A 25,919-nucleotide genomic window follows, 5' to 3' on the forward strand; every position below is an offset into this window, starting at 1 on the left:
TGATCGCCTGATAGTTTTGCCAGCTTCTGTAACTGTCATGACTCGTGGCAGCAATGCCCGTACTATACAGTGTAGCTGTTGGCATTTCACTCACCACCCCACTTCAAAAGTCCTCATCCGTCATCAATCACCACCACTCCGATACCGAGAATCATATAACCACTGCATTATCATCACCTGCCTCCTTCGATAAAGAACCACAATCAATAGACCAGCCAAACACTTTGGTGCCACTTTTGCAATGCGCAAATTAAGCACCAAATCGTTCAAAGCCCACAAGAAAAGTACTACTGGAGTACAGTTTTTTTGAATAATTCGAGCAAAATACATCAATCTTGCATTCCACAAGAACCTAGCTTTGCTTGATGAACCACACAATAGCAGCGCCGGGTTTATGATTTTAAATTTAGATGTACATACTATATTATATATAGATATTTTTTTAATAACTATAAATATTAAATAACGACAAGATGTAAAGTAAAAATTATTCATAATAATAACATCTAAAGTAATATAAAAGAACTAAAAAATTGAAATTACAACACATTTTTTCGAACTGTTCATTGCACTTGCTTCTATCCCTAAATGACCATTTTTCAGTTTGAAAAATCTTACTTCCTGTTGTTCTACGGTTAAGAGCTCGCATATGCAAACTGAAAAGACTATGTTATCCGTATAAAAGTATCACATGGCATGATAAATTCATTATAAACTGCTGGGTTCATCAAGCTGGAGCTGATACAGGCAAGTTGGGTTCCAAGGAAACGGACAGCATGCCATTACACACCGAACACACACAAAAAAGTACAGGCAAGTAGGAGCTGATTTACTGCAATTCTTCACAGAAGGCACACAACAATTCATCAATGAATTTAACTGATTAGGCAAATATAACCCAATACCTGGAGAAGCGTGAGCTGTGCTGATAGCGTGGTGGCCTCCGTCTGCAGAGTCTGGACCTTCCTCTCCAGCTTACTAGTGTACTTGATCTTCCTTTCCTTCGACCTCGCCGCCGACTGCCTGTTTGCAAGCATCCTGCAAATCAGCACCCCCCCCCCCCCCACAAACTTAGCATGAATCAACAACCCCATTACACCTCCATACCTGCCGTGCTCGCGCTAGCGCCGCCTCGGCCGCGCCCCGCTTTGCTCATGCCCTGCCCGCGCCGCCACCGCGCTTGATTGACAACACAATTTTGGTTTAATTGAACTACTGAAGTGCTCGTGATTGACACAAACGGCTCTTGTGAGCTGTGATTACAATACGAACAGCAAGAACAACAAATTTCTTGTCTGTTGGAAGATGCCAAGATGGCCTTGTGTAGGACCAGCTGTCCAGCCGTGTACCAGTACTGCTACTGCCTGCATCGTACCCGCGCCTTGCAGCGCTCGAGCCAGTGCCGCCGCCGCCATGCCCGTGCCTCGCGGCCCCTGACTAGGCCCGGATCGCGTCGACGCCGCCTCCCGCCTTCGCCTGCCTCGTGCTCGTGCCTGCGCCGCCGCTGTGCCCTGCCTCTGCCGCTGCCGCCCTCCATCTTAGTATCTCAGATGTGGTCTCGTGCCCGCGTTCGTGATCGTGCTTCGTGGAGATGTCAGATGTGGACTCGTGCGTCTCGTGGGCGTGAGCCGTCAGACGTCACCGATTCAGGCCGTGGGACGGGGACTGGGCACTGGGCCTGGCCTTGGGAAGTTGGGCCGTGGAAGCGGAAGTGCACGCTCCCAAACGCCTAGTGCACGGCGAAGGCGCCGCCGTGGAAGAACACGAGGAGGGGGAGCTTCGTGGACTTAGCAAGGACGTCCTTGGCAACGTAGAGCCGCGCGGAGAGGCCGGCCTCGGCGTCGATGACAACGTCCTTGGAGGTGACGCCGGTAACTGCAGAGCTGCACGAGTAGGAATGCCTTGCTTTCGCCAGTAAAATCGTCCACTGGTCCAGCTTGCACCACGAGCTGTGGTACGACTGAAGTAGTATTTGTAGTTCACCTGCTTTGGATTCGAGATGGAATCATCTGCCAATCAGGCATCACATGACCACAAATGTCAGATTTGGAAGCATCCCTAAGGTCAATAACAAATCCAGAAAAAAATAATTAGATATCTCACTTGTTAAGTTAAAAATTATCATATGAGTCCAATACGTAAATAAATTATTGGAAAATTAAAAATTACTAAGCATCTTATACACCCTCCATCTACAAGTGGATCCACCCCTGCTCAAGGCCACAAGCTTCTAGAGAAAGATGACAATGTTGCCAAGAAGGTGGGGGTCGAGGCGTTGTCCGCAACCATTGAAGCCTCCACTCTTGTGAGCGACTTCGTCTCTTCTGCGATGACGTTTTCTGCAGTTTGCAGCATGTTCTACTTCTACGGTTCTACTACATGTCTCCATCTTGCGACTGTGGCGGCTGTGGATTGTCAACTGGGCATCCATGGTGGCAGTAAAGTTAGTACAAGAGCGCGACATCCACAAACCGGCTCTTTGAGTCTGATCAAGTGCGGCAACCACGGTTGAAAGCTGTATGAATAGCCCACAAGTGCGTGCTACCTTTAATTGAGAAGAGATCATGATCGATTAGGTCATCTTGAATCATTTTTTCCTTCATTTTATTTCTTTTTTTGTTTTCATGTCCGTTCTTATTTTTTTAATAGATTCGTGAAGTGAAAGAATAGATAATTTCAGAATGAAAAAAATGATCTTAAGAATCATTTCATGAAGGAAATCATAAAAGTAAACTATTAAAATATTAAAGAAAACGAAAATCTCTTCATAAAAAATATGGTTCACAAAAAGAATCCGTTAAAGCTGATCTTATGACCACCTACATCCTACAAAATGTCTGCAAATTTTTCCCAGCCGCTACTGATCGTGACACACATTTGATGGTCCATAGGCCATAATCTACACCTCGGCAGTGTGCCGAACTTTAGACGAACCATGCCCAAAGTCTACGCAGCACTGCTAAAGGTGCCAGCCTAATTCATGTGGAAAACAGACCTGAACACGCACAGGGGAGCCACAGTTCGCCGCCGCCCGATCGGCCGGGACGGCGGCGCATCATTTCTGCCGTGGAAGAGGAACACGCTTCTAGGACTGGCCGGCACGAGGACACGGGGCAGGTCGAGATGACTGTTACGCGCGCCAATGCTAGTTGCACCGGAGTAACTGCCGCTGCCGCGCGATGGCAACATTGCTTATGGCGCGTGATCAGCTAGATGCTTATGGCTATTTGTTAAAAAAAGAGAGCATGAGTATCTTTAAAAGAATTATTTCATAAAATTATAATTACTTATACCTAACTATTATAAAATAATGTTGTAGGCGAGACCACCGCCGTCAAGGCCGGCCGGTAATGGCGGCGGCGGCCACTCCCTCCGTTCCACCCTCTCTCTTCCCCCTCCTCACCTCCTCTCCTCTCCCCTCCCCCCTCCTCTCGCCCCTGTGTGCGCTGCTTGCTCTGGCTGGCTCAGCTCTACACTTGCTCGCTCCGGGCGGATCCGTGTGGTGGCTTGCCTTTCTCTCCTCTTGCTGCCTATTTGATCTCTCTTCGGCTCTAATGAAGGGCTATGGGCATGTGGGCTTGCGAGGCTGGGGGCTGCGGGAATGGACTGTTGGCTAGCTGATCGCCATTCGGCAGGGCTCTCTGCGGTTAGCCTGATGCGGTCTGGCTCTCGGCCAGCCTGATGCACTGTGCACCCGGAGGGGCCATCAGTGACCTCCAGTGCTCCTTTGTGGTGGCTGGTCATTGTTGACGATGACGTTGGTGCACCTCCGGCGGTCATGTTGTGTGTGATTGTGGATCGGGGCTTCAGCCCCAATCATCTCTTGTTGGCAGATGCATCGTGTTCTTGTGTTGCGTGCTACTGCTGTTCCTTACAGGTGATTGATCCGGTCGACCCATCGAGCCTCTAGGTTCATTGGGTTATGCTGTGGTAGGGGGAATTATGGGCGAAAGCCCTAATAGGCATCTTATGCCGACGGCGGTGACGCCCGCGGATGTCATAACCTCTCTGGAGGCACCGTGGCGAGGCTTCCCCATGGGATCTCTTCGGGTGAAACCTTGTCCGACTTCTCCGACGAGCGACGACGGTTATGCTTCCCTCTAGAAGGCGTTATTTCTGAGAATCCCTCTATTGTCTTGGTGCTATAGCTAGCGGCACTACTTGCACGGCACACCATCCTCCACTGTTGTATGCCCTTTTGTCCGACGTTCTCCTATTTTGTGGGGCTTCCCTTCACCTTTGGCGCTTCGCGGCAGTGGCTATGCTCTGATGTCCCAAGTCCCCTGTCCTGGTCGAGGTGCTAGCTGGACACAGTTGCTTGCGGTGTAGCATTGTTCGGTGTGGGTGTTGTTTGTTTGTGGTTGTCGGGTTGTATGTATGCTGCTTCGCCAAACCTCCGTCGTCCAGTTGTTTAAGGGGGATCTGGGGGTTTCTTTCTTTCTTTCTTTCTTTTTTCTTTGGCTTACGTGTGAGTGGAGCTCAGCGGATTATACTACTGTACTTGTTAAGGTTTTTGGATCTAGTTTTTTTTTATAAACTAGGTTATTTTTCTTCTTAATACATGTAGCTCTCCTGCGGTTTTGAGAAAAAAAAAACTATCACAAAACTACAACTTCTTAAATAAGTTTCATAAAACTGCAAGTATTTATGCCCCTAGTAATACAAAACTATATTTTTTTTTACAAAACTACAACTATTCTATACAAAATAATTGCAGTTTTGTGAAACACAAAAAATATAGTTTTGTGTCACTAGTGACATAAGTATTTATAATTTTGTGAAACTTGTTTTAAAAATTATAGTTTTGTGATAGTTAGGTGCAAATAGTTGTAGTTTTGTAAAATTTACTCATATAAAAATTATAATTTTTAATATAAATAAAGACTATATGTGTTTAAATATGATTAATTATTTTATTAGTACTATTATAAACATCGATATTTAAATAAACACGTGTACGCCGGTACGGTTGAGATTTTTTTTCATAAGGCTTTATTAAACACCCCATTTTACATCTAGTTCGAGAAGTCGTAGATAGAAGTGACCCCCACTCCATTCATATACTTTTCCGTTCCAAGTTCTACTGTGAAACCGATGTACTTGTGCGTTCAACGGCCGCAGTAAACAAGTGAAATCACCTGTCGCTGAGGTCACAAAGAAGTCTACCCGAAGAAGGAAAAAAAAGAAGGTAGTAGTAGATGCAAAACATATCTCCGGTCACTCGTGACTGACAGAGTGACATGTACAGTAGTATATATGCTCTGTGTTGTTATCACCGCCGATACTACAGAGCTCCGATCGCAGTACCACGCTGCCGAAGAGAGAGCTAGCTGCCGTTAATGAACGCGGCAAGCGTGGCCATATGCATGGCCGCCTTGGGCGACGCGAGGTTGTTGAGGAAGTAGCAGTGGCCCTCGCCGGGTGTCTCGTACAGCTGCGCCTGGCCGGCCCACCCGCTCGCCCGCAGGGCGTCCACGTACGCGCGCTGCCACGGGCCGAGCCGGTCCTGGTCCGACACCGTCATCAGCACGCGCGCGGACGCGAGCCGCCGCCACGCCGACGCCGGCAGCGCCATCGGGTTCACGTACGGGTGGTCCATCCCGTACCGCCCCGCGCAGATGAAACCCCACGCCCGCTGCGTCGCCGGGTCGACGTACCGGCCCAGGAAGTACGGGTCGAGAAGCGCCACGCCCTTGATCCTCGCGCTGCCGTGCGGTTGCTGGCCCGCGCGCATGGCCAGGTTGTGCGCGATGTTGCCGCCGGCGCTGTCGCCGGCGAGGAACAGGCGGGACGTGTCACCGAGCTTGGAGAGCCAGGGGTCCCCGCCGTGCCGCGCGTTCTCGAGCACCCACTTGAGCGCCGTCCACGAATCGTCGTACGCGGCGGGGAGAGGGTGCTCCGGCGCGAGGTGGTAGTTCACCGACACGGCAATGACGCCGGCCTTGGCCGTGAGCACGTTGAGGTAGTTGTGGTACACGGGATCAAACGCCGACTCGACGACGAACGCGCCGCCATGAAAGTATATGAGCACAGGGAGCCTGCCGCCGCCGGCCCCACGATGGTGGCTCGGCCGGTAGAGCCGCACAGCGATGCCGGTGCCCTGGTCGACGACGACGTCCTTGGAGGAAACCCCGGTGCGCGCGTCCAGGGAAGGCGGGACGACTGTGGTGCCCATGAGCCGCTGCACGCGGCCGCTCTTGTACTGGACGAGGAACGGCGTGAAGTCGAACTTGACCTCCATGTTGGGGTCCGTGGCCCGGCTCCGAAATGCCGAGGCTTCCACCGCTTCCCTCGCCTCCCCTGCCCCGAAAAATGAGCAGAGCGCGACGAGAAGTGCGGTGAACAGGACAGGGAAAGCCATGAGGCGCGGTGGCAGCGCGAGTGACCCGCACAAATGGCGCCCGCAGAGCGCGCGCTTATATGCACCGATGCGGCCGGCACGATGGGGCCGCGAGTGCGCGCACTAAAATCGTTTTCGGCACGTCACGGATGGGTGGCGCCGATCGCTTCTTTTAACCGCTTCCACGGGACGCGACCGACGGCGTGCGCGCCGTGGCCCGGCGTGTCATGTGCCCGAGACGGCTCGGTCAATTCGCAGGGGAGCGCATGCGCCCGTTGCCGTTTCAGTAGTGGGGTGGCGGCACTGGCCACTAGTGATCCGTAACCATCGGACGGTTATTGCTCAAGTGCGCGGAGCTATCGATCCGGCTTGCCGCGAAGCCAAGCAGCAAGCAACCGGCGCGTCGTCAAGCCCTAGCTCTGTTCAACGGCCATGGCGTCATACGACATCACGGGAGGAGAGATGGAGCTGTGCCGTTCGGCCATTGCTGGTAGGTAGATTCGGACCCTTGCGCTGTGCTCGTGTGGTGTCGCCGTGTTTGGCTCCGTGCTAGTGCCGCCCCGTTCTAGAATCCTGATCCAGCAAGACATTCAAGTGCCACTGGTGTGATGACTGTGATTCGGGGCGGAAGGGCGGGCGGGCCACTTCCTATCTGTAGTTTGTTTCTGCTCGTCGTGCGAGCGTTTGTTGCCTTGCAGCAGGCCATGCCGGCCGTTTCTCAGAGCCTAGCACCTTGCTGCGGCATCAATGGATGCCTGGCGTTTTACTCGTCCTAGAACCTGCACACGGTCCCTCACCTTATGCCACTATTATTTACTCGCCGAAAGCTATGGGGGCGGCGCTACTCATTGCTTGTACCAGTGTAACCAACACGCATCACTACAGTGAAAACGTCGTGTTTGTCGTGATGTAGACATGTAGGAGTGCCTGCGCTCACTCTCCTTTTAGGTTCAGGCTTTGACTGCGACGAGGGATGGGCGCAACCTTAACGGCAGCCCTGGCCCTGCCATGGCGTCTGTATTCATATCTCTGGATGCGATGAAACAGATTTCTGTTTTCGAGTTGGAAGGGATGGGATAGGGGTGGATCGATCTGCGTGTTGAAGGGATGGGATGTCAACAGACTTGCCCGGCTATCGTACGTCCTCACGAAACTGAACACGAGAGTGCCACGGCACTGCAGTGCATTGCACTGTAGCATCAACCTTTTTTGAAGAAAGATAGTCTTTAGCATTTCCCTCCACTGAATGGAACTAGAGTGCAAACAGTGACACATGTAAGAACCGCATCATCATATTGCCCTGTTGAATTTCACATCCAGTAGTCACAAATAGACCTAAACAATACGTGTGCAAACTTCTAAAGTACGGACTGTAAAAATGCAGCACAAACAATCAATAAGATATCATAGTTTGCACAGCTTAGACCAGATTATGTTGTAGGCCTCTAAATAGTGTTCCTTGAGTCATAATGACCTTCACACCATTTCTCACATGTTTGCATATTTGTATGGCAAAATTTTGAGCAACGATGACCTGCGACGGGGCTCTATCTTTTTTTTTCTATGTTGAGTGGTGTGCGGGCCGTTTTTAGCTTAGTTGTTTTTGTCATCATGTTGTTTATGGATTTTAGCCAGTTTTTCCTCTAATTAATCGTGCAGTTGTAAGATTTTTGAACTCAGTTTCTTTCATAAACTAGGTCAATTATCTTCTTCTATAATAAAATCGGTAGTGCTCGTATCGTCCGTTCGAAAAAATATGGCAAAATTTCTATAGAGATATCTAGGTTAAGGACATGCTTGGTTAGTAACTAATCGTGTCACATATTATTGCCTAAGGTTAGTCTTGTCACACTTTTGTGGCAAGAAAATTGTCAATCTAACCTTAGGCAGAAAGTTAGGCAAGTTGTAATTGTGGCAGGAACGAAACATTAGGTACTACTAAAACCATGGTCACCTAAGGTTAGGCGTGGCAATTTTAAGTTGCAAACCAAACATGTCCGTAATCCTACTATTATACTGTAATATGTTTAGTGCCTACATAAGTGACACATCTTACACTGCATACATGATCTTATATGTATATTGAAGATGACTACAAAAGTGATACAAGAGTAATTTGTGGAATATGCATATCTTCTTTGCTATTCTCAATTCTGACAAACTAACTTACGCCACCGTCATCCTTTTTCCTCTTTCAAGAGGCTATATAAGCCCACTGCTAATCCACTCTACCCCTTCCACCCCCCCCACCCAACATTGCCCACTTCCCTCCTCCAAGTAGCCTTCAAATTCTCTGCCTTCGTTTAAGCTTTCAGGGTGCATGTGGACGTAAGTACTAGTCCACTAGGTACCACCACCATTGTACGACATTCTCGGTGAGGAAAACTACACCGTCAATCGGAGCATGGATGTCAAGGAGATCCAATGGTATGGAAGGGCGGCTAACGAATTGCAATTTTTATGTGATTAAAGAATAGCACGCCTAATCTTTAATTTATGTCTAGAATCATCCTTCAACTTTTGACCTAGTCCGATTTCCTCCTTCAACTGCAAAACCAGATATTGAACACCCTTAACGATAAAAAAATCATAGAAATTACCACCTAACTACATTTGAAGGCGATTTTGGCTAATGTGGCACAAACATGGCATCGGTTTTTACCACATATACTATTTTTTTTAGGAGGTGGCAACCCAGTCAACAAATTACAAAAAAGAACGCGTCCATCCTTTGTGCTCTTCTTCCTCCACTTGTTTCCCCCATTCTCATCGTCCCATCCAGGCTGTCCCTACAGGTGTGCTGACCTCCATGGTACCGCTGGCCATTGGGTGTTGAAAATCTTATCTGTGTCCGCCGACAGAGCAGACAACCGCTGGCACTAGTCTTATAACCTAGATCTTGGCTCTCACTTCTACCTGCATCCACATCCAAAACTGTGAGTATTTAAGTGCAGATCTAGTCTAGCCTGATGCACCTACAATCCCCATCGCCTTTCACTACGAGTGCGCACCTCGTGATTTCAGTGGAGGATGTCGGAGCTACCATCGGTGACAAGCACAAGATTTTTGCAACCGCCTCTAAGAGGTCCCTAGGTTCGTGATGCTACCCCTCCTCTTGCATCCTGCATGGGACGAGTCCGCCATGTGCCCCTTTGGCCTTGTGCCTGCATGCCGGTGGTGGCGTCCCTTGGAACCGCTGAGTTGCCCCACGCCAGCCATGGTGAGATCTAGGTGTAAGGGGAGAGAGAAAAGAGGAGGAAAGGAAGAAGAAGAGGTGAGGTGGATTTTGACTGGTGGGCCCTTTAGAGGACAACACATGGGTCCTAAAACTTTTTGCTTTTCTTTGCTTAGTGGTTGCCATATTATGTCCATATCAACTGTCCGCAACAAAATCAGTGACACATCATAAAAAACTATTGTGGTTTGGCCTGAGGGGATAACATGTCCAATTTTTGATAGTTGAGAGTATTCCATATCAGATTTTACTGTTGAAGGAGGAAAATCGGACTAGGACAAGAGTTCAAGAAGGTCAAATGCATTTTTTCCTTTTATTGGAAACGAGCAAAGAAGATCCGGGCTGCTACTAGCCCGAAACTCCTGTAAATAAACTAGGGCCGAAAACGTATTTTGGGTCCCAAAAGAAGGAAACGAACGCAGAAAGTCCCAGCCCTCAGGATGTCCGGCCCAAAGCTCCTATAAAAAACTAGGCCCAAACAAAGTAATTTGGGCCCAAAAAGAACAATCCATTCCACTACACGCAAGTCATTTCCAAAAAGAATCCCAAGGATACAGGGTCTGACCCCGCACTGTATTTTACTCCTCGGAATGCTCCTCAACGCCTCGTTCCCATCATGACAGTGACACATGTGAAGCTGCTGTTCGTCGGACGGAGCGTCGCTTGCCGCAGTGCAGTGCTGCTACAAATCTGACGAACCACCTCGTTATCGCCTCCATCTCGTGTAAATGATCCACATGGACCCCGACGCCGAGGTCACGTTCGAGTTCGTGCAGGTGATCCGGCAGTATAGGAGCGGCCGCGTCGAGCGCCTGCTCCCGTCTCGCCCTCCGTCGACGCCGCCACCGGCGTCGCCTCCAAGGACGTCGACTTGGCCACGGGACTGTGGGCGCGCCTCTACCTCCCTGACCTCTCCGCGCGCCCTGGCGGCAGCGTGGACAGGCGGCTTCCCATCGTCCTGTACTTGCACGGTGCGGGGCTGGTCGTTGGCTCGGCCGCGGACGCCAGCGAGCACGCTCCTCAACCGCCTGCTACGACGACGCGTGGGCCGCGCTCCGGTGGGTCGCGGCGGGGGCGAGCGCGGACCCGTGGGTACGTGACCACGGCGACCGTGAGCGCGTGTTCGTGGCCGGCTACAGCTCGGGCGGCAACATCGCCTACAACGTCACGCTCCGTGCCGGCTCGGAGGACCACCCGGGCGGCGCGGGCGCCCGGGTGAAGGGGATGGCGCTGCTGCACCCGGGCTTCCTGTCGGGGAACAAGAAAGAGGGCGAGGTGAAGCTCGCGTGGCTGCAAGCCAAGCTGGAGGAGATGTGGGCGTTCGCGTGCGGCGGGCGGACCCCGCTCCCGACGACCCGCGCGTGAACCCGCTAGCCGATGGCGCGCCGAGCCTGAGGAGGCTCGTGTGCGAGTGGGTCCTGGTCTGCGTCGCGGACGGCGAGCTGGAGGTCCGGGTTAAGGCGTACTACGACGGGCTGCTGGGGAGCGGGTGGGCGGAGGGGGACGCCCAGCTGCTGCACTCCGCCGGGGAGGACCACGAGTTCTTCATCCGGGAGCCTGATGGCGCCAAGGCGCTGCTTCTCATGGACCGGCTGGTCGCGCTCGTCCGCGGGAACCAGTAGAACCTCGCGCGCGCCACGTGTACTTGTGCTGAATGGCAATGCTGGTGCAGCTTAGCAGGGACAACTTCACTGTGTCTTTGAATTCTCGATCACCAGAAATAAAATGGAAGGAGAAAACTCTGTTTTTTGCTGGAAATTCAAATCGGAAACCCGAATTTATCAGCTGGTCAAACGCCCTGCCGTAGTGCCGAGCACGTACTAGGTTATGCGCTGGAGTTCAATCATACTGTTCCTTGTTTGGCTTAGCTTTGGTTCTATGCCGAATCCTGTACTTTTTTTGAGAGAGAGGATCATGTATTCCATTAACCAAATGACACTGTATTTAGATCAATGAAGATTTGGCCTGAAGAAAAGTTTGAGGAGAAAATAAGGCGCATGCTATCCCTCAGGCAGCGCCAGAAAACAGGTAATTTTTTAGGCGATGCTCCTCAGCCATCAGATTTTAATGGGACGGAAGTGATTTTTTCTTCCCGTCTCGTCTGCATAATGTTCTTCTTCTTTCCCATCGACAATGTCTTTCGCTCCCCTATCTCGCTCGCCTCTCTCGCCTCCGGTAGCACTCCCGTCAATAGATCCATCGGCTTTGCTCATCGCTACACTAACCCGTCTTCGCTCACCACCACCTTAACACCACCCAATGATCGTCCTCCGTTCCCATGACCAGCAGCGTCCTTGCCACCTCGTGCCCACCTCCTCTGCTGGGCTGGCCTCGCTCCCCCTCCTAAGTCCCACGACGAAGAAAGCCCCCTCCCCTACCCATAAAAAAAAAATTAACCCTTCCATTAACTCCCATCGAAAAGCTATCAACACAGCTCTTAAATTTAAATTTCATACCATGAAATTTAGGAGGTGCGACAGAATAAAATCTGCACATGAGTTGTTAGTAGAAGCGAAGCCCTTACAAACTTGCACCTGACGTGTTGACGCGAAAACATGCCACGCCAAACACTGAGCACCTCGTGTGCAATCCGCAACAACACACGGAGGGCGTACAACAGCGGGAATAATTATTGCGCTTTCGCAGCAATGAGCGACTGATTTATGAGCAAACCAGTAGATCGACAACCAACACTTGTGAAGTCTAGTCTGGCACTGTGGCGATAGATCTACGTCAGTAAATCATACCCGAGAAGGACCCCGTTAGGGCACGGTCGGCCGTCGTCTTGCCCTAGATCATGGAGATCAAGAGCAGCAACAATGGAGGTTGGAAAAGTAGGGTAAATAAGAGGAAAAGTAAAAGAACATGATAATAGATTGATTTGTGTCGATTGTGGTTATTCAATCTATCTTCACCCCCTCAACTATTTATAGGGATGGCTTGAACTTAGCCTGGATTGACCAGGACTCCTCTCCTCCCGAAACCAAGTCGATCTCTTGCTATCCTGTTCGGTCAATCTTTCCAAAACCGAAGAGAACTTCTTGTTTAGCTATAGAAATCACATCTCTATCTCTAACTTCCAATCGAACACATGTATTCTATTTTCCATTACCTATCATGTCCCTGGTCTGACGATTGTAAGTCTTCAATTACCAGCAGTTGGGAAAAACAAGATTGATCCAGCACGGTAGCCTGACCATTTACTCGGAAGCCTGACCACAATATCCACAACCCTCGACCATGGCACCCGACAAGACGTGCTCACGGCTGTCAACCAGGCATGACCACAACAACCCAACTAGATGGGTATCCGACCAGGCGCCCGACCACGGAATCTGCAGCGCCCGACTATGATAGCCGACCATGGTTCTTGATCACAGCTCGACCATAGCCTACCGAGACAGCTGCACCTGATGGATCACGCATGGTGGTGTACCTAATGAGCTTGATGAGGCAGTCCATGGAGTCCGACAGTGCGCCGATGAAGTTTTAGTTGACATCAAGCTCCCTGTGTTTTGGTACATATTGCCTGCATGCATGTCAGTCCAGCAATAGCTAATGATTTGAATATCCATTATCTACTAATGAGTAGAAATCGATACTGCTTAGCATGTAGACCTTCCGCCCAATTTCTATCTCTTTTCTTCCTACCTTTTCTCCTAATCAACATACCAATCGGCTTCAGTAACTAATTGTTAAGCTTAATTAACCATCAACTGATTAAACTAGAACATTTATATTCGGCTACCCATTCATTTGGCAATCAAATTAAACTAACGAACCATAATAATTTGGCCACTAAAATACTTGATAATCCAATTAGACTTTAGACCATTGACATGTCAAATTTGGTCGTCAACACATGCCCCCCTATTTTTTTTGGCAAAGCTTGCAGGCAAAAAAACAAACTTGCATCTTAACCATGATCATGAACAATGTATTAATCATTTCAGCTCCTTCGTATGACGATGATAAACTACATCGGCCTTTATATATGTCTTTTTCACCCATCAACCATTCGAAATTTCGAAGATAATGTAAAAACTGCAATAACATCCATACCTTTGTTGGGCGGAGCACCATCCTTGATTAATGGAGAATCCTCATCCATTTGCATTTCATCTTTATCAATAATTGGTTCTTTCATCTTCTAAGGCCTCCATACCTTCTTGACAGGTAACATAGACTTAACTTTACTAAGAACATTATCTCTTACCTCCTCAGTCTTCGCTTTTCTCAATTCTTGCATGTGCAACCTTTGTAATTACCTCTTTTGTGAAGGTGAGAGACCATCCACATCTGAACCATGCATAGCTACTGCCTTCATCGCTGCACCATGTCCCCCATGGTTAACAACCGAATCCTTATTAGCCGGTTGTTCTTGTACTTCTTCTTGCTCAATAACCGGCCTTTCCTCTTTTGATTTCAGATCTGATTCCTCACTTGAACTAGCCTTCTCCTTCATACAATAAATCATTTTTACCACCTTTCTACCTCTCCCATTACTTGATCGATTCCTTGGCTTACATTGGTTCTCTCTAGGATGAGATTGTCCATCAAAACACCGGTGGCCTCGGTGCTGTCCACCCTGGATGGAATGGCTCAAAAGGTCTCAGATGTGGCATCCATGAACCATAACAGCCACATAGTGAACAAGGAGGAAATACCATAGAAAAAGTCCCACATGGCATGAGCATTGGTGACCCAAAAGGAGGATACGGTGTTGCTGCATGGAAACCTTTCCACCGCCGATCCTGACCACCAAACTCATGTTTTGGAGGTGCTCTCGGTCGCTTAAAATTATCAAACCGACCAGCAGCACTCAAGCTGCCTTTCTTCCTCTCATACTTAGCCATAAGTTGTTTGAATGTCACCTTCGGCTTTGCATTTGGTACAGCTCTAGCAGTTGATTCTTGAACATTAACCTTAGCTTTAATATTTTGAGTACCTTTAGGGATCCAAACCATATTCTTATTTTGGCCCACAATATTTCTAGCTTTACTAGTTCTATCATTATTAATCTTGCTAGCTATTGCGACCTTCTTGCCTTTTGTTGTATTAGCCTGTTTTGACCGAATCAACACTTGCTTATCTCCACAATTAGGCATACCTACAGGGAGAGATTGTTCATTTGCTTTATGCTCCCTTATCTCTAGATGATTTGAAAACTTCAATCGACCTTCATTAATAGCCGATTGTACTTGCCCGCGAAACATGTTGGAGTCATTAGTAGTATGAGTAAACAAATTATGCCATTTGCAATATGTACTATGTCCTAATTCTTCACATGAAGGTATAACATGATGACCAAATAATTTAATATGTTTTTCTTGTAATAAATATCAAAAATCTGATCACACTTGGTAAAATCGAATGTATACCTTTTCATCTTTAGTCGATTCTTTTGCGGAGATGGTTTCAAAGCTAAACAAACAAATAATTCAGATTTGATATCTACCCATTTGGCTACACATTTACTTGTACTTATCTTGTTCGATATCTTAAAGTTATTTTCTACCAAATCAATATCGGTATTTTCAGATTCTTTCAACCTCGATCTTGTATCTCTAAACACGAAATAATCACAAAACTTAAACCCTATTTGCGACCAAGTGTAGACCGAGTTTAGAACAAGTAAAGTAATCCATATAAATATATTGCCTAGCACAGATGATGATGGAAATAATTCTAACTTGAATGTATTATCATTATCGGCCTTCCTATATTACGCAATAACTTGGCCGACGAAACCCCTGGTGATTCTACTATCTTTACCCATGAATTTTGCAAGTTCTAGCATTTTGAAACCCCACGGGTTTGAGACTGCATTATCAAAATCAGAATACGATCTTTTGTTTATAGATATTGCATTATCAAGCTCTATTTCAATTTCTCTTGCAACATACTATCAATTTGTTCATTAACATCTCTACCTAATCTTACAAAATTATTAAGCATATAATCACCAAAAGATTTATCTATCAAACTATAAAATCAGATTAGGGATCGGATAACGTAGTTACAAATCGTACCTCTTTTAGCAGGGTCATCCATTATACCTCTTTTAGCAGGGTATCAATGGATGAGAACTCTTTTATCTTAATAACACATTGCTTTGTCTTCTAATAGCACGAAAATAGCTCCTTTCGATGTTCTTGCAATTCTGCTTTAATCACGCTGTTATCTTCTTCAGGTAATTCATTAAGCGTAAATCTGTTGCCGTTATTTACATCAGCTATGGGCATGACCGAAACACCTTTATTTCGGTATTGATCATCAATTGTTTTAGCACGAAATTCAGATACTAGCACCATAGCTTCCTTTATCTCAAGCATAGCTGACAATTCAACAGTAGTCAACATTTTTTCCTTAGCTAAGGTTAGTTCTAGCTTTTTATTAGAATTAAATCATTTCTTCAAAATTTTATCCACTTTCTCCCAAAAAGCTACAGACATTATATCTATTTCGGCTCCTTTTTTGGAACCAGATTGCCCCCAATACTTTTAGTCCCTATTTCTTGCTCGGCTATAAGGCGAGTAGGTTCGGAATTAGCTTGTTGCTTAGGGGTACAAGTATGTGCTTGTGACATATCACATGAATATAGCATTGTGGGCTGCACATATAGTGTATTTTGTTGGAAAAAACTAAAATAGGTTCCCGGCAATGAAGTACAGGAACACCGGAACTTTAGGTTGGAGTGGGAGGTAAACTATACGCTACTGTGTTGTATGGAGGTACATGTATATTTTCTGAATTTTCATTTATTCGGCTATAATATTTAGTAACACATGGAGCCGAGTTAGATGCATTAGGTGTTGCATATGATGCTGATAAAGTATAAGGTGTAACCTCCATTCTAGTAACATATGGTGTAGCATATGGGGTTCAAAATAATTGACCAAATAATCAGCATTGCGACCATACATCTTATCCATTGGCATAGCTTGTTGTGTAACCATAAGCGGTGAACTCATTACCGATGAATTAAGATATACCATTTTTTGTTGTATACGACTAGAATTATTAACATGTGATAACTCATAATAATCAGCCGAACCTATCATCTCAATTCGGTCATAATGATTGTTCGTTGGCATGTTAGTTTGTGATACACTAGGTGACGCAAATATTATCGATGAATTAAAAGACGCAGGCTCATATTGTATGTTGCTAATAGCATTGAAATTTAAAGCATGCATATTATTTTGCATTGGCAATTGTATATTATCAAAACGTTGTAATTTTAAACTTCTAGCCGATGCATCAAATTCATCAAATATGGGCACAACAACATCAACATGCCTATTTATCGTATTTGCAAAATAATCTTGAGAGACATGTACTGTATTTGCAAATTGTACCTCGGGCTTGGCATAAATGGATGGCGTGATGATATTGTTGCGGCTGATCCTGAGTTCATATTGTACCATGGTTGGAGAAATCAATTTCCCCGCGGATAGCATGGAGCAGCAGCGGATGATGAAACCTTATGTTGATTTTCTTTGCGTGACAGAGCTTAGTTGTCTTCTGATGAACAACCGTGAATATCCCCCACATGAAGATCATAAACGTTTGGATCCACAAGTTAATTGCTGAAGAGAAAACTTTTCAAGGTGGTCTGGTGCTTGTGCACGGCAGTCCCTAGTCTATCTTCAAGCAGCACGAGCGGCAGCACGCAACAACACACAAACGCAATACGCAGCGGTGAGCATGCAGCAGCACGCAACAGCACAGTAGGGCGCAGCAGGGCAGCAACGCACGACAGGCAGCACGTAGCAGCACGTAGCAGCACGGACAGCGCACAGCACAACAGCACGTAGCAGGCAGCACACACGCAAGTGAATGGCAAGACAATAGCGATCTTGAATGGCTACAATCACAGAAGAGCGCAATTGGCCTATAGGCCTGATGCGGCGAACATCAAGATAACAATGATCGCGAACAGCCACAATCGCAGATGAGCGCAATCGACCTATAGGCCTGATGCAGCAGTGATGATAGAGATAAAATAGATCAATTTGAATAATTGGCTAGAAAACAAATTCGGCTGTGACCTAAGCTAAATGAATCGTTCCCCGGCGGAGTCGCCAAAAAGTGTGTTGATATGAAAACATGCCATACCAAACACTGAGCACCTCGTGTGCAATCCGCAACGACGCGCGTAGGGCGTACAACAGCGGGGATAATTATTGCGCTATCGGTGGTAACAAGCGACCGATTCACGTGCAAACCTGCAAAGGATAACTAACCCGGCGAGCAGCACCTGTGAAGCCCAGTCTGGCACTGCGGTGACGAATCTTCGTCAGCAAATCGTACCCGAGAGAGACCCTATTGGGGCACGGTCGGTCTGCGTCTTCCCCTAGATCATGGAGATCAAGAACAACATCAATGAAGGTTGGAAAAGTAGGGTAAACGAGAGGAAAAATAAAAAACATGATAATAGATTGATTTGTGTCGATTGTCGTTATTCAATCAGCCTTCACCCCTGCAACTATTTATAGAGACAACTTGGACTTAGCCTGGATCGACTAGGACTCCTCTCTTCCCGAAACCAAGTCAATCTCTTGCTATCTTGTTCGGTCAATCTTTCCAAAACCGAAGATAACTTCTTGTTTGGCTATAGAAATTACATCTCTATCTCTAACTTCCAACCGAACACATCTATTCTATTTTCCATTACCTATCATGTTCTTGGTTTGACGATTGTAAGTCTTCAATTACCGGCAGTCGGGCAAAACAAGATTGATCCGATGTGGCAGCCTGACCAGTTACTCGGAAGCCCGACCACGACATCCACAACCCTCGACCATGGCACCTGACCAGACGCCCTCACGATGGTCAACCAGGTGTGACCACAACAGCCCAACTAGACGGGTATCTGACCAGATGCCTCACTAACAGCAGCCCGACCACGAAATCTACAACACCTGACTACGATAGCTGACCACAGCTCTTGATCACAGCTCGACCACAACATAGCCTACCAAGAGAGCTGCACCTGATCGATCATGCATGGCGGTGTACCGAATGAGCTTGATGAGGCAGACCATGGAGTCCGACAGTGCGGCGATGAAGTTGTAGCTGACGTCAAGCTCCCTGTATTTTGGTGTCTATTGCCTGCATGCATGTCACTCTAGCAACCGCTAATGATTTGAATAACCATTATCTATTAATGCGTAGAAATCGACACTGATTAGCATGTAGACCTTCCACCTAATCTCTCTCTCTTTTCTTCCAGCCTTTTCTCCTAATCAACATATCAATTCAATAACTAATTGTTAAGCTTAATTAACTATCAACTGATTAAACCAGAAAATTTATATTCGGCTACCTATTTATTTGGCAATCAAATTAAACTAACCAACCACAATAATTCGGCCACAATTAGACTTCATATAATTTGTTGAAAACCAATGGCATGTCAAATTTGGACTTCAACATGACGATATCATTTGTACAAGTCAATGTCTTTGATCCCTTTACACCGCAGTCACCAACTCCCATCGTAGCAGTAGCTTCCCTTCCCATCACTCGACGACTTGCTCGTCTTCTCCCCTGCGGAACCCCAACCACCGGTTGCCTGCCCAGATCTCCCCCACCATCCGATGGCCGCCGCACCGACCGCACCACCGGCAGCGTCCCCCGACGACGAGATCGTGTACGAGTCCATGCCCTGCATCCGCATCTACAAGAACCGCGTGGAACGCTACTTCGGTTCCGAGTTCGTCGCCGCCTCCACCGACGCCGCCACCGGCGTCGCCTCCAAGGACGTCGTCATCTCCCCCAACGTCTCCGCGCGCCTCTACCTCCCGCGCTTTGAGGATGGAAGCGCCAAGAAGCTCCCCATCCTCGTCTACTACCACGGCGGCGGCTTCTGCCTCGGCTCCGCCTTCAACCCCACCTTCCACGCCTACTTCAACGCCTTCGCCGCGCTCGCCAACGTCCTCGTCGTCTCCGTCGAGTACCGCCTCGCGCCCGAGCACCCCGTCCCCGTCGCCTACGCCGACTCCTGGGAGGCGCTCTCCTGGGTCGTCTCCCACCTCGCCAACGCCGGCGACGCCGAGCCGTGGATCGCGGGCCACGCCGACTTCTCTCGCCTCTACCTCGGCGGCGAGAGTGCGGGCTCCAACATCGCACACCACATGGCGATGCGCGTGGCCGCGGAGGGGCTGCCCCACGGCGCCGAGATCCGGGGCCTCGTCATGATCCACCCCTACTTCCTGGGCACCGACAAGGTGCCCTCCGACGAGCTGGCCCCCGTGGTGCGCGAGAGCCTGGGATCCCTGTGGCGCGTCATGTGCCCGGCCACCACGGGCGAGGACGACCCGCTCATCAACCCATTCGTGGACGGCGCCCCGGCGCTGGAGGTCCTGGCGTGCCGGCGCGTCCTCGTGTGCGTCGGCGAGAGCGACGTGCTCCGCGACCGCGGCCGCGCCTACTACGACCGGCTCCGGGCCAGCGGGTGGCGCGGCGAGGCGGAGATATGGCAGGCGCCCAACAAGGGCCACACGTTCCACCTCCTGGAGCCGCACTGCGACGAGGCCGTCGCGCAGGACAAGGTCATCAGCGACTTCCTCAACCGTTGACTGGCCTCGCCAGCGGTGGCATCGCCGGAGCTGAAGAATCAAATTTAGCTTCAGTGTACACTCGGAAATCGGAATAACTGCAGCCTCGTCGCCGACGAATGCTGCTGCGCTACACTACTGCTAGTACATTTGGGATTCAGAGTTGTGTTTGTGTTCGTTGCAATTGGGTGTATGGATGAAAAGGGGTTGATGAAACTATACTTGTTGGACACAGAATTTGTTGAAACATTGGTTCGATCTTCTAATGTAGTTGAAAATCACGTATTTATTGCTTGTAGCAACTGCAATTGCTTCTCAATTTGTTTTGTTTTTTGAAAGATCAATTACTTCTCAATTTGGGTAGAAAGGTTGGCTCCGATCACTAAAAGAAGAGAAGAAATTCCCAAGTTCTTTAGCATGTGTTCATACATTTGTCAACTAGCTCGGTTTCACATGGAAAGATGTTTCAAACTGCATCTTGTCGAGAAAGGTGGCTGGGTAGAACCACCTCTCGAACAAACTCCTCTTATGTGCTGGGTAGAACCACCTCTCGAACAAGGATCTGGATCCTCTGCAGTTGCTACTGGCAACTGCAGAGAGGCTACTGTAGCTACAGTAAGTGCATTTAGGTCTGCTCTGAGCCGTTGATTTCAGAGTGGATGCATCAGATTCGTATGCTACAGTATCTCTACAATAGTGTGCTACAGTACCGAAACGACTTTACGTAAAACCAGATTACTGTTGCTACAGTAATATACAAGTAACTAATGCACATCACTGTAGCATCAGACTCATTTTACTGTGTAAACAGTGATCCTCTGCATTAATGATGTATTAATGCAGAGAATCCGGGTCCCTCGAACAAACTCTTCCTAAATTTTTATGTGCTTATTGTTGTAGGCCTTTGCTAGCTTCTTTTGCCTCCCACGTTGCGCCATGTTAGCCTATGTTGAGACTTGGGAGGACACTAACGAAGGACGAAAGTCAAATGGCTTATTACACTATTTTATTTCCACTTTTCAGTTTCAGAGATGCTAGAGAAGCTTTAAGATAAAAAAGAACAGTTGTCTTAAAGTATTACATCTCCTTTTTTGAGTTTTTTTTGGAGCCTCCCCATTTTCTAGATGGGCTTCATTTTTATCTAGAAAGTCATTAGGTCTCGGATTTGGCCCACTTTACTTCTCTATGTCCACTCTCTAGAGCAATCGTCTCTTGCACTATATGGAATGAGCTGCCGCCTGCCGGCAAACTACTGCTGCGATGAGGCCCTCACCAACATCTGCTCAGAGAAGCCCTTCTTCCACACACATTCTTGAGAGGCAAGCGTACGAAGGTTCAGAAAAGTCTCAGTTTTTTCAGACTCCGTAAGCAATGAAGCACTTCTCTCTCTATATGTCCACCCTATTTAATGTGATGCACGTTAAATATAATTACACCCGCGTCTGGACTAACCCGACCTAGCCGGAGTAACCAAACATGCTCGCAGGTGGGAAAGTCGAATTTTTTCATATCCCGAAACTGGAAAATTATCATTATAAAGTAGAAAAACACACATTATGAGAAACCAAATAGAAATGTGTCTTAGTTTATATGTGATGAGTGATGATAAGGTGGTCGATTTGGTTTGTCGAGTTTTGGATTGGTTGAGCTTGGTTTGAGTATTTTGATTATGGATTAACTGGAGTTAGAGTTGGAGAAATGTGTTTGCTTATTTCATGGTGTGCAGGTGACGGATGCAACTTAACGATCGATAACAGGTGATCGGAGCTAAGCGGGTGCTTGATGCCAGATAATCAAGGAGGCCGGACAGAGTCAAGGGTGATTCTATCTGTATACGTGGAGGTCAAGCAAAGTATGAAACGGCGGATGAAGACAGCGTGTTGACAAAATCAAGCGAAAGGGATGCCGATGCGGGAGAGACTTACCAACGGTCAGGATCGCAAGATGGAGTACACATTTCGACATCACAGCGTTTACTTAAAGTGTAAGTAAGTGGCGAGTCACGCTTTGAGAAGCGTGCAGAGGGTTTCATAGTTGGGCCTCAAAATCGTGGGATGATTGGAGGAGTATGTAACATCATCGTGAAGTTTATGTTGAGGCGAAGCTAAATCGTGAAGGCGCCACGACCGTTCGATGGACGGAGCATAAACCAGACCAAAATACCCTCAGTGGTAAGTATGAGTGTACTACAAAAGAGGGATATTTTGGTAACAAGTTAGAAAATTTAGGGGTCAAGTTTTCTAGGCCTATAAATAAAGGGATAGGGCTATGAAAGAGTTGGAATCAACCACTTGAGTTCGACCTGAGCAACGCGAAGCTCTTGGGGATACCGATGGCTACCTTGACTGTGCTTGATCCGAATGAAGATGGCAAAGTGGTGGACCAGCGGGAGGGATATTTATAGCCTTAAACCAGCGCACTAGTCGTTAACCCAATGGCTCAGAAAAATCGTTAACACCGGATGATCCGGTGAGAACAGTAGTACTAACACTGGATCATCCGGTGAGTATACTCTCACAAACTAGCCGTTAGAACCCCCACTCAAGCCTTTGCGAACACCAGACACTATGATGTATACTTCATCTCTATCACTGGACTATCCAGTGAATATATACTTAGCATCCGAGCCAATTGCATTCTCTCTATGTAAATTGCTCCGGTTTCAGCATCCGGTGCTCATCACTTCATCACTGGACTATCTGATGCCTTGAACTTCGTTGTGCCTATTTGCACTATTCATTGTTTGGTGTAGCCTTGCTTCATCATATGACCTTCCGGTATGTTGATCTTCGATCTTGCACGATTGCAACCTTCTCTAGTGGAAATACTTTGGTGTGTATCTTCCTCTGATCACCAGACTATCCGGTGAGTTGTTCTATTCTACCTTCTGAACAGAAACACTCCGGTGTTGCCATGCTTTGATCACCGGACTATCCAGTGAGGCTTAGCCATCATTCTTTAGTATGACACCCTTCTTTGGAAGAATTTCTTCGGTAAGCACACTTGATAATCATCGGACCCTCTGGTGAGGTCTTTAGCCTCTCTCTCCCCCTTTATCAAATATGCTCCGGTGAGCTCAATATTCACAGCACTGGAGCATCCGGTGAGGCAAATCTTCCTAGGACTTCTGCAATTCGACCAAACTTTGTCCCAGCTATGATGACTTTTTCATGTATTGCATATATGAGACCTACTAACATATATTCTTGATAAACATATTAGTCTCATTTACCATATTGTCATTAATCACTAAAATTACAATCATGACCTAATAGGGCTATTTTCTCTACAATCTTCCCATTTTTGGTGATTGATGACAACACAACCAAAGAAAGTGGTAAATAATAAATGATTCCAAATGTAAAGATCATAAATGAGCACAAATCTTACCACATTGCTTGGATGCATGTTCTTACCACTTAGTCTTATTTTGTTGTGGCTCCCTCTTTCTCTATCACCACTATCTCTCTTGATCGACCTATGTAAGAGCTTTTTCTTCTTCTCCTCTTATGTCAACTTCGGCATTCCTAGATATCTTACTAGTTGCTATAATCTCCTCCACATTGTTTATCTTGCAACTTGCATCTTGCTTTGGTCATCTAAATCCTCCCTCTTTGTCAATAATCTCCCAAAAAAGCTATATTCACATGTTGAACTTAAAGGGAAAATATTATAGCACATGAAAGAGAGCTTCATAAATCATTATCAAATTAAAATGATACTAATTGTATGAATACCACTACAAATGAATGATACCAATTGTATGCTATAAAAGCACATGTATCATAATTTATAAAACTCACATAATATAGTCTAAACTCCCCCTATATATGTTCATACATATGATTGAGGAAACATATGCACAACTAGATAATATGTCAAGATAGTAAATTTAAGCTATATTATGCATGGAGGTAGTTTAAATAAATAAAAGATTTGACAATGATATCAATTGAAGAATTTAAGCACTACATACCTACATAGACATATTGATTCCTCCATGAGACTACAAGAGATACAACCTGCAGCATATGTTAGTCTCAAAATCACAACCTATAGGATATGCTCTCCCTAAATATGTGCGTACAAATATTGAATACTTTTGAGATATATGCACTTGTTATTGATAACAATGGAGATTTATCCTATAGATTGGATCATGGCAAATGAAATATACCAATTGTAAAAACTAGTGCCATGAAATGAACCTACAAGTAATAAACTATGTAGGTTGCTCATGGGTTAGAGATAAACACAAGCAACCTACCATATGAAAACCTACACTAGGCATTGCAATAAATTAAAATATGCATATGCAATCCTAGATGTGGTAAATGAGCTATATCAAATGAAAGGATTTTGCATCTAGCTTCATTATCTCTTTTTTCCTTTGGATGGGAATTTAGATATGTGATGATCATAATCTTTATCAATGCGCTTATCTTGTACACTTACCTTCTTTACTTGAATCTTCACTCTATCTTGTAAGCCAAGCTTCCAAATCCCCATAGCCGTCTTGGGCTTCAAGTCTTCTTTAGAACCCAAATCGATTAGGGTCCCTTCATGTTGGTGATGACTTATTAGGCACCCAAATGGGTTGGTTTCACCTCCAATACTTTCTCCCAACCATGTGTGCAACCACCTTGTCATTATCCTTCTTCTTGAGCTTGTAGTGGTTGCTCTTGGTTTTGATCTTGTAGTTGGGCTTGGTGTCGAGGTTCGTCATCTTGTTCTTCTCCTTGGTCTGTTTCTTCACTTGTTTGCATTAGAAGGACTTGTGACCTTCTTGATGCCATTTTAAGCATGTCACGGTTGACCCTTTTGTAAGCTTCTTCAATATGAAAGCACGATTATCTTGAGGAGGTTAGACATATTTTTTGCCCTTTAAACTTGCCAAGTTATTCTTGAGCTTCTCCACTTCTTATTTAAGCTCATCATTCTCTTGTGCAATGAGGTTGTTAGATGATTCTACAACAATATTCTCAACACAAATCTCAATGCAAAAGGGTGAGCTAGATAAAACAATTAAATCATCACAAGAAGTAGAAGCATCTACCTTAGGATTAAAATTAAATATAGAGGTAGATTGCTTCAAAGAGACTTTAGTTTAAGTTTCAATGTAGTCAAATTTAGCCTTAAGCTCATCATGCTCCTTGTTTAGTAAATTGAATTTGCTCAATAATTATTTATAATTATAAACAAAGGTAGAATGAATGTCATTAAATGCATTGAATTTCTTAAGCTCCTTTGATTGTTTCTTAAGGGCCCTTTTTGTTCATTGATCAAATAAAGGAGTTCATCATAGGAAGCAAAATCCTCATCAGATTCATCATCACTTACATTACTATCCATACCTTTGATCATAAGACACTTGTGAGATGACTTACACGATGATGACTTGTGTGATGATAATCTTGAGGAAGAGCTTTTCTTAGAGGGAAAGATGGTAAAGCTTTCATCACTTGAACTTGACTCTTCATCGTCGCTCACCAATCTTACGATGCTTGTGAATGCCTTGGCTCTTTTCTTGTCTCTCTCTTGTTCTTAGTCTTCTTCTCCTTCTTGATATGATCAATTATGTTGACCAAATCTTCACTAGAGATAGGATGATCAACCTTGGTATTGATCCTTTTCATGTTCTTCTCTAATCTTGAGAAGAGTTTGGCTATATTATGATCAATTTCTTCATCACTTGATGTGATTTGATCATCCTCTTCATAGCTCTCTTCATCTTGATCACCATCATTTTTGCTTAAACTTGACTCTTGCTCTTGCCTTC

General features: G+C 46.4%; 2 protein-coding genes and 1 pseudogene across 2 annotated transcripts; 2 read left to right on the plus strand and 1 right to left on the minus strand.

The window, feature by feature from the left end:
* Positions 1–4,969: 4,969 nt before the first annotated feature.
* On the minus strand, positions 4,970–6,386 carry LOC133899675 (probable carboxylesterase 2). Its single transcript, XM_062340709.1, has one exon. The coding sequence runs from the start codon at positions 6,359–6,361 to the stop codon at positions 5,327–5,329; it is 1,035 nt and encodes a 344-aa protein (XP_062196693.1). The 5' UTR covers positions 6,362–6,386; the 3' UTR covers positions 4,970–5,326.
* A 3,831-nt stretch (positions 6,387–10,217) lies between these two features.
* On the plus strand, positions 10,218–11,197 carry LOC133898618 (tuliposide A-converting enzyme b2, amyloplastic-like; annotated as a pseudogene).
* Positions 11,198–19,045: 7,848 nt separating this feature from the next.
* Positions 19,046–20,427, plus strand: LOC133899559 (2-hydroxyisoflavanone dehydratase-like). The gene has a single exon (XM_062340557.1). The coding sequence runs from the start codon at positions 19,181–19,183 to the stop codon at positions 20,159–20,161; it is 981 nt and encodes a 326-aa protein (XP_062196541.1). The 5' UTR covers positions 19,046–19,180; the 3' UTR covers positions 20,162–20,427.
* The last annotated feature ends 5,492 nt before the right edge of the window (positions 20,428–25,919 follow it).

This window comes from Phragmites australis, chromosome 18, assembly GCF_958298935.1.
Source record: "Phragmites australis chromosome 18, lpPhrAust1.1, whole genome shotgun sequence".
In the NCBI taxonomy this organism is placed as follows: domain Eukaryota; kingdom Viridiplantae; phylum Streptophyta; class Magnoliopsida; order Poales; family Poaceae; genus Phragmites; species Phragmites australis.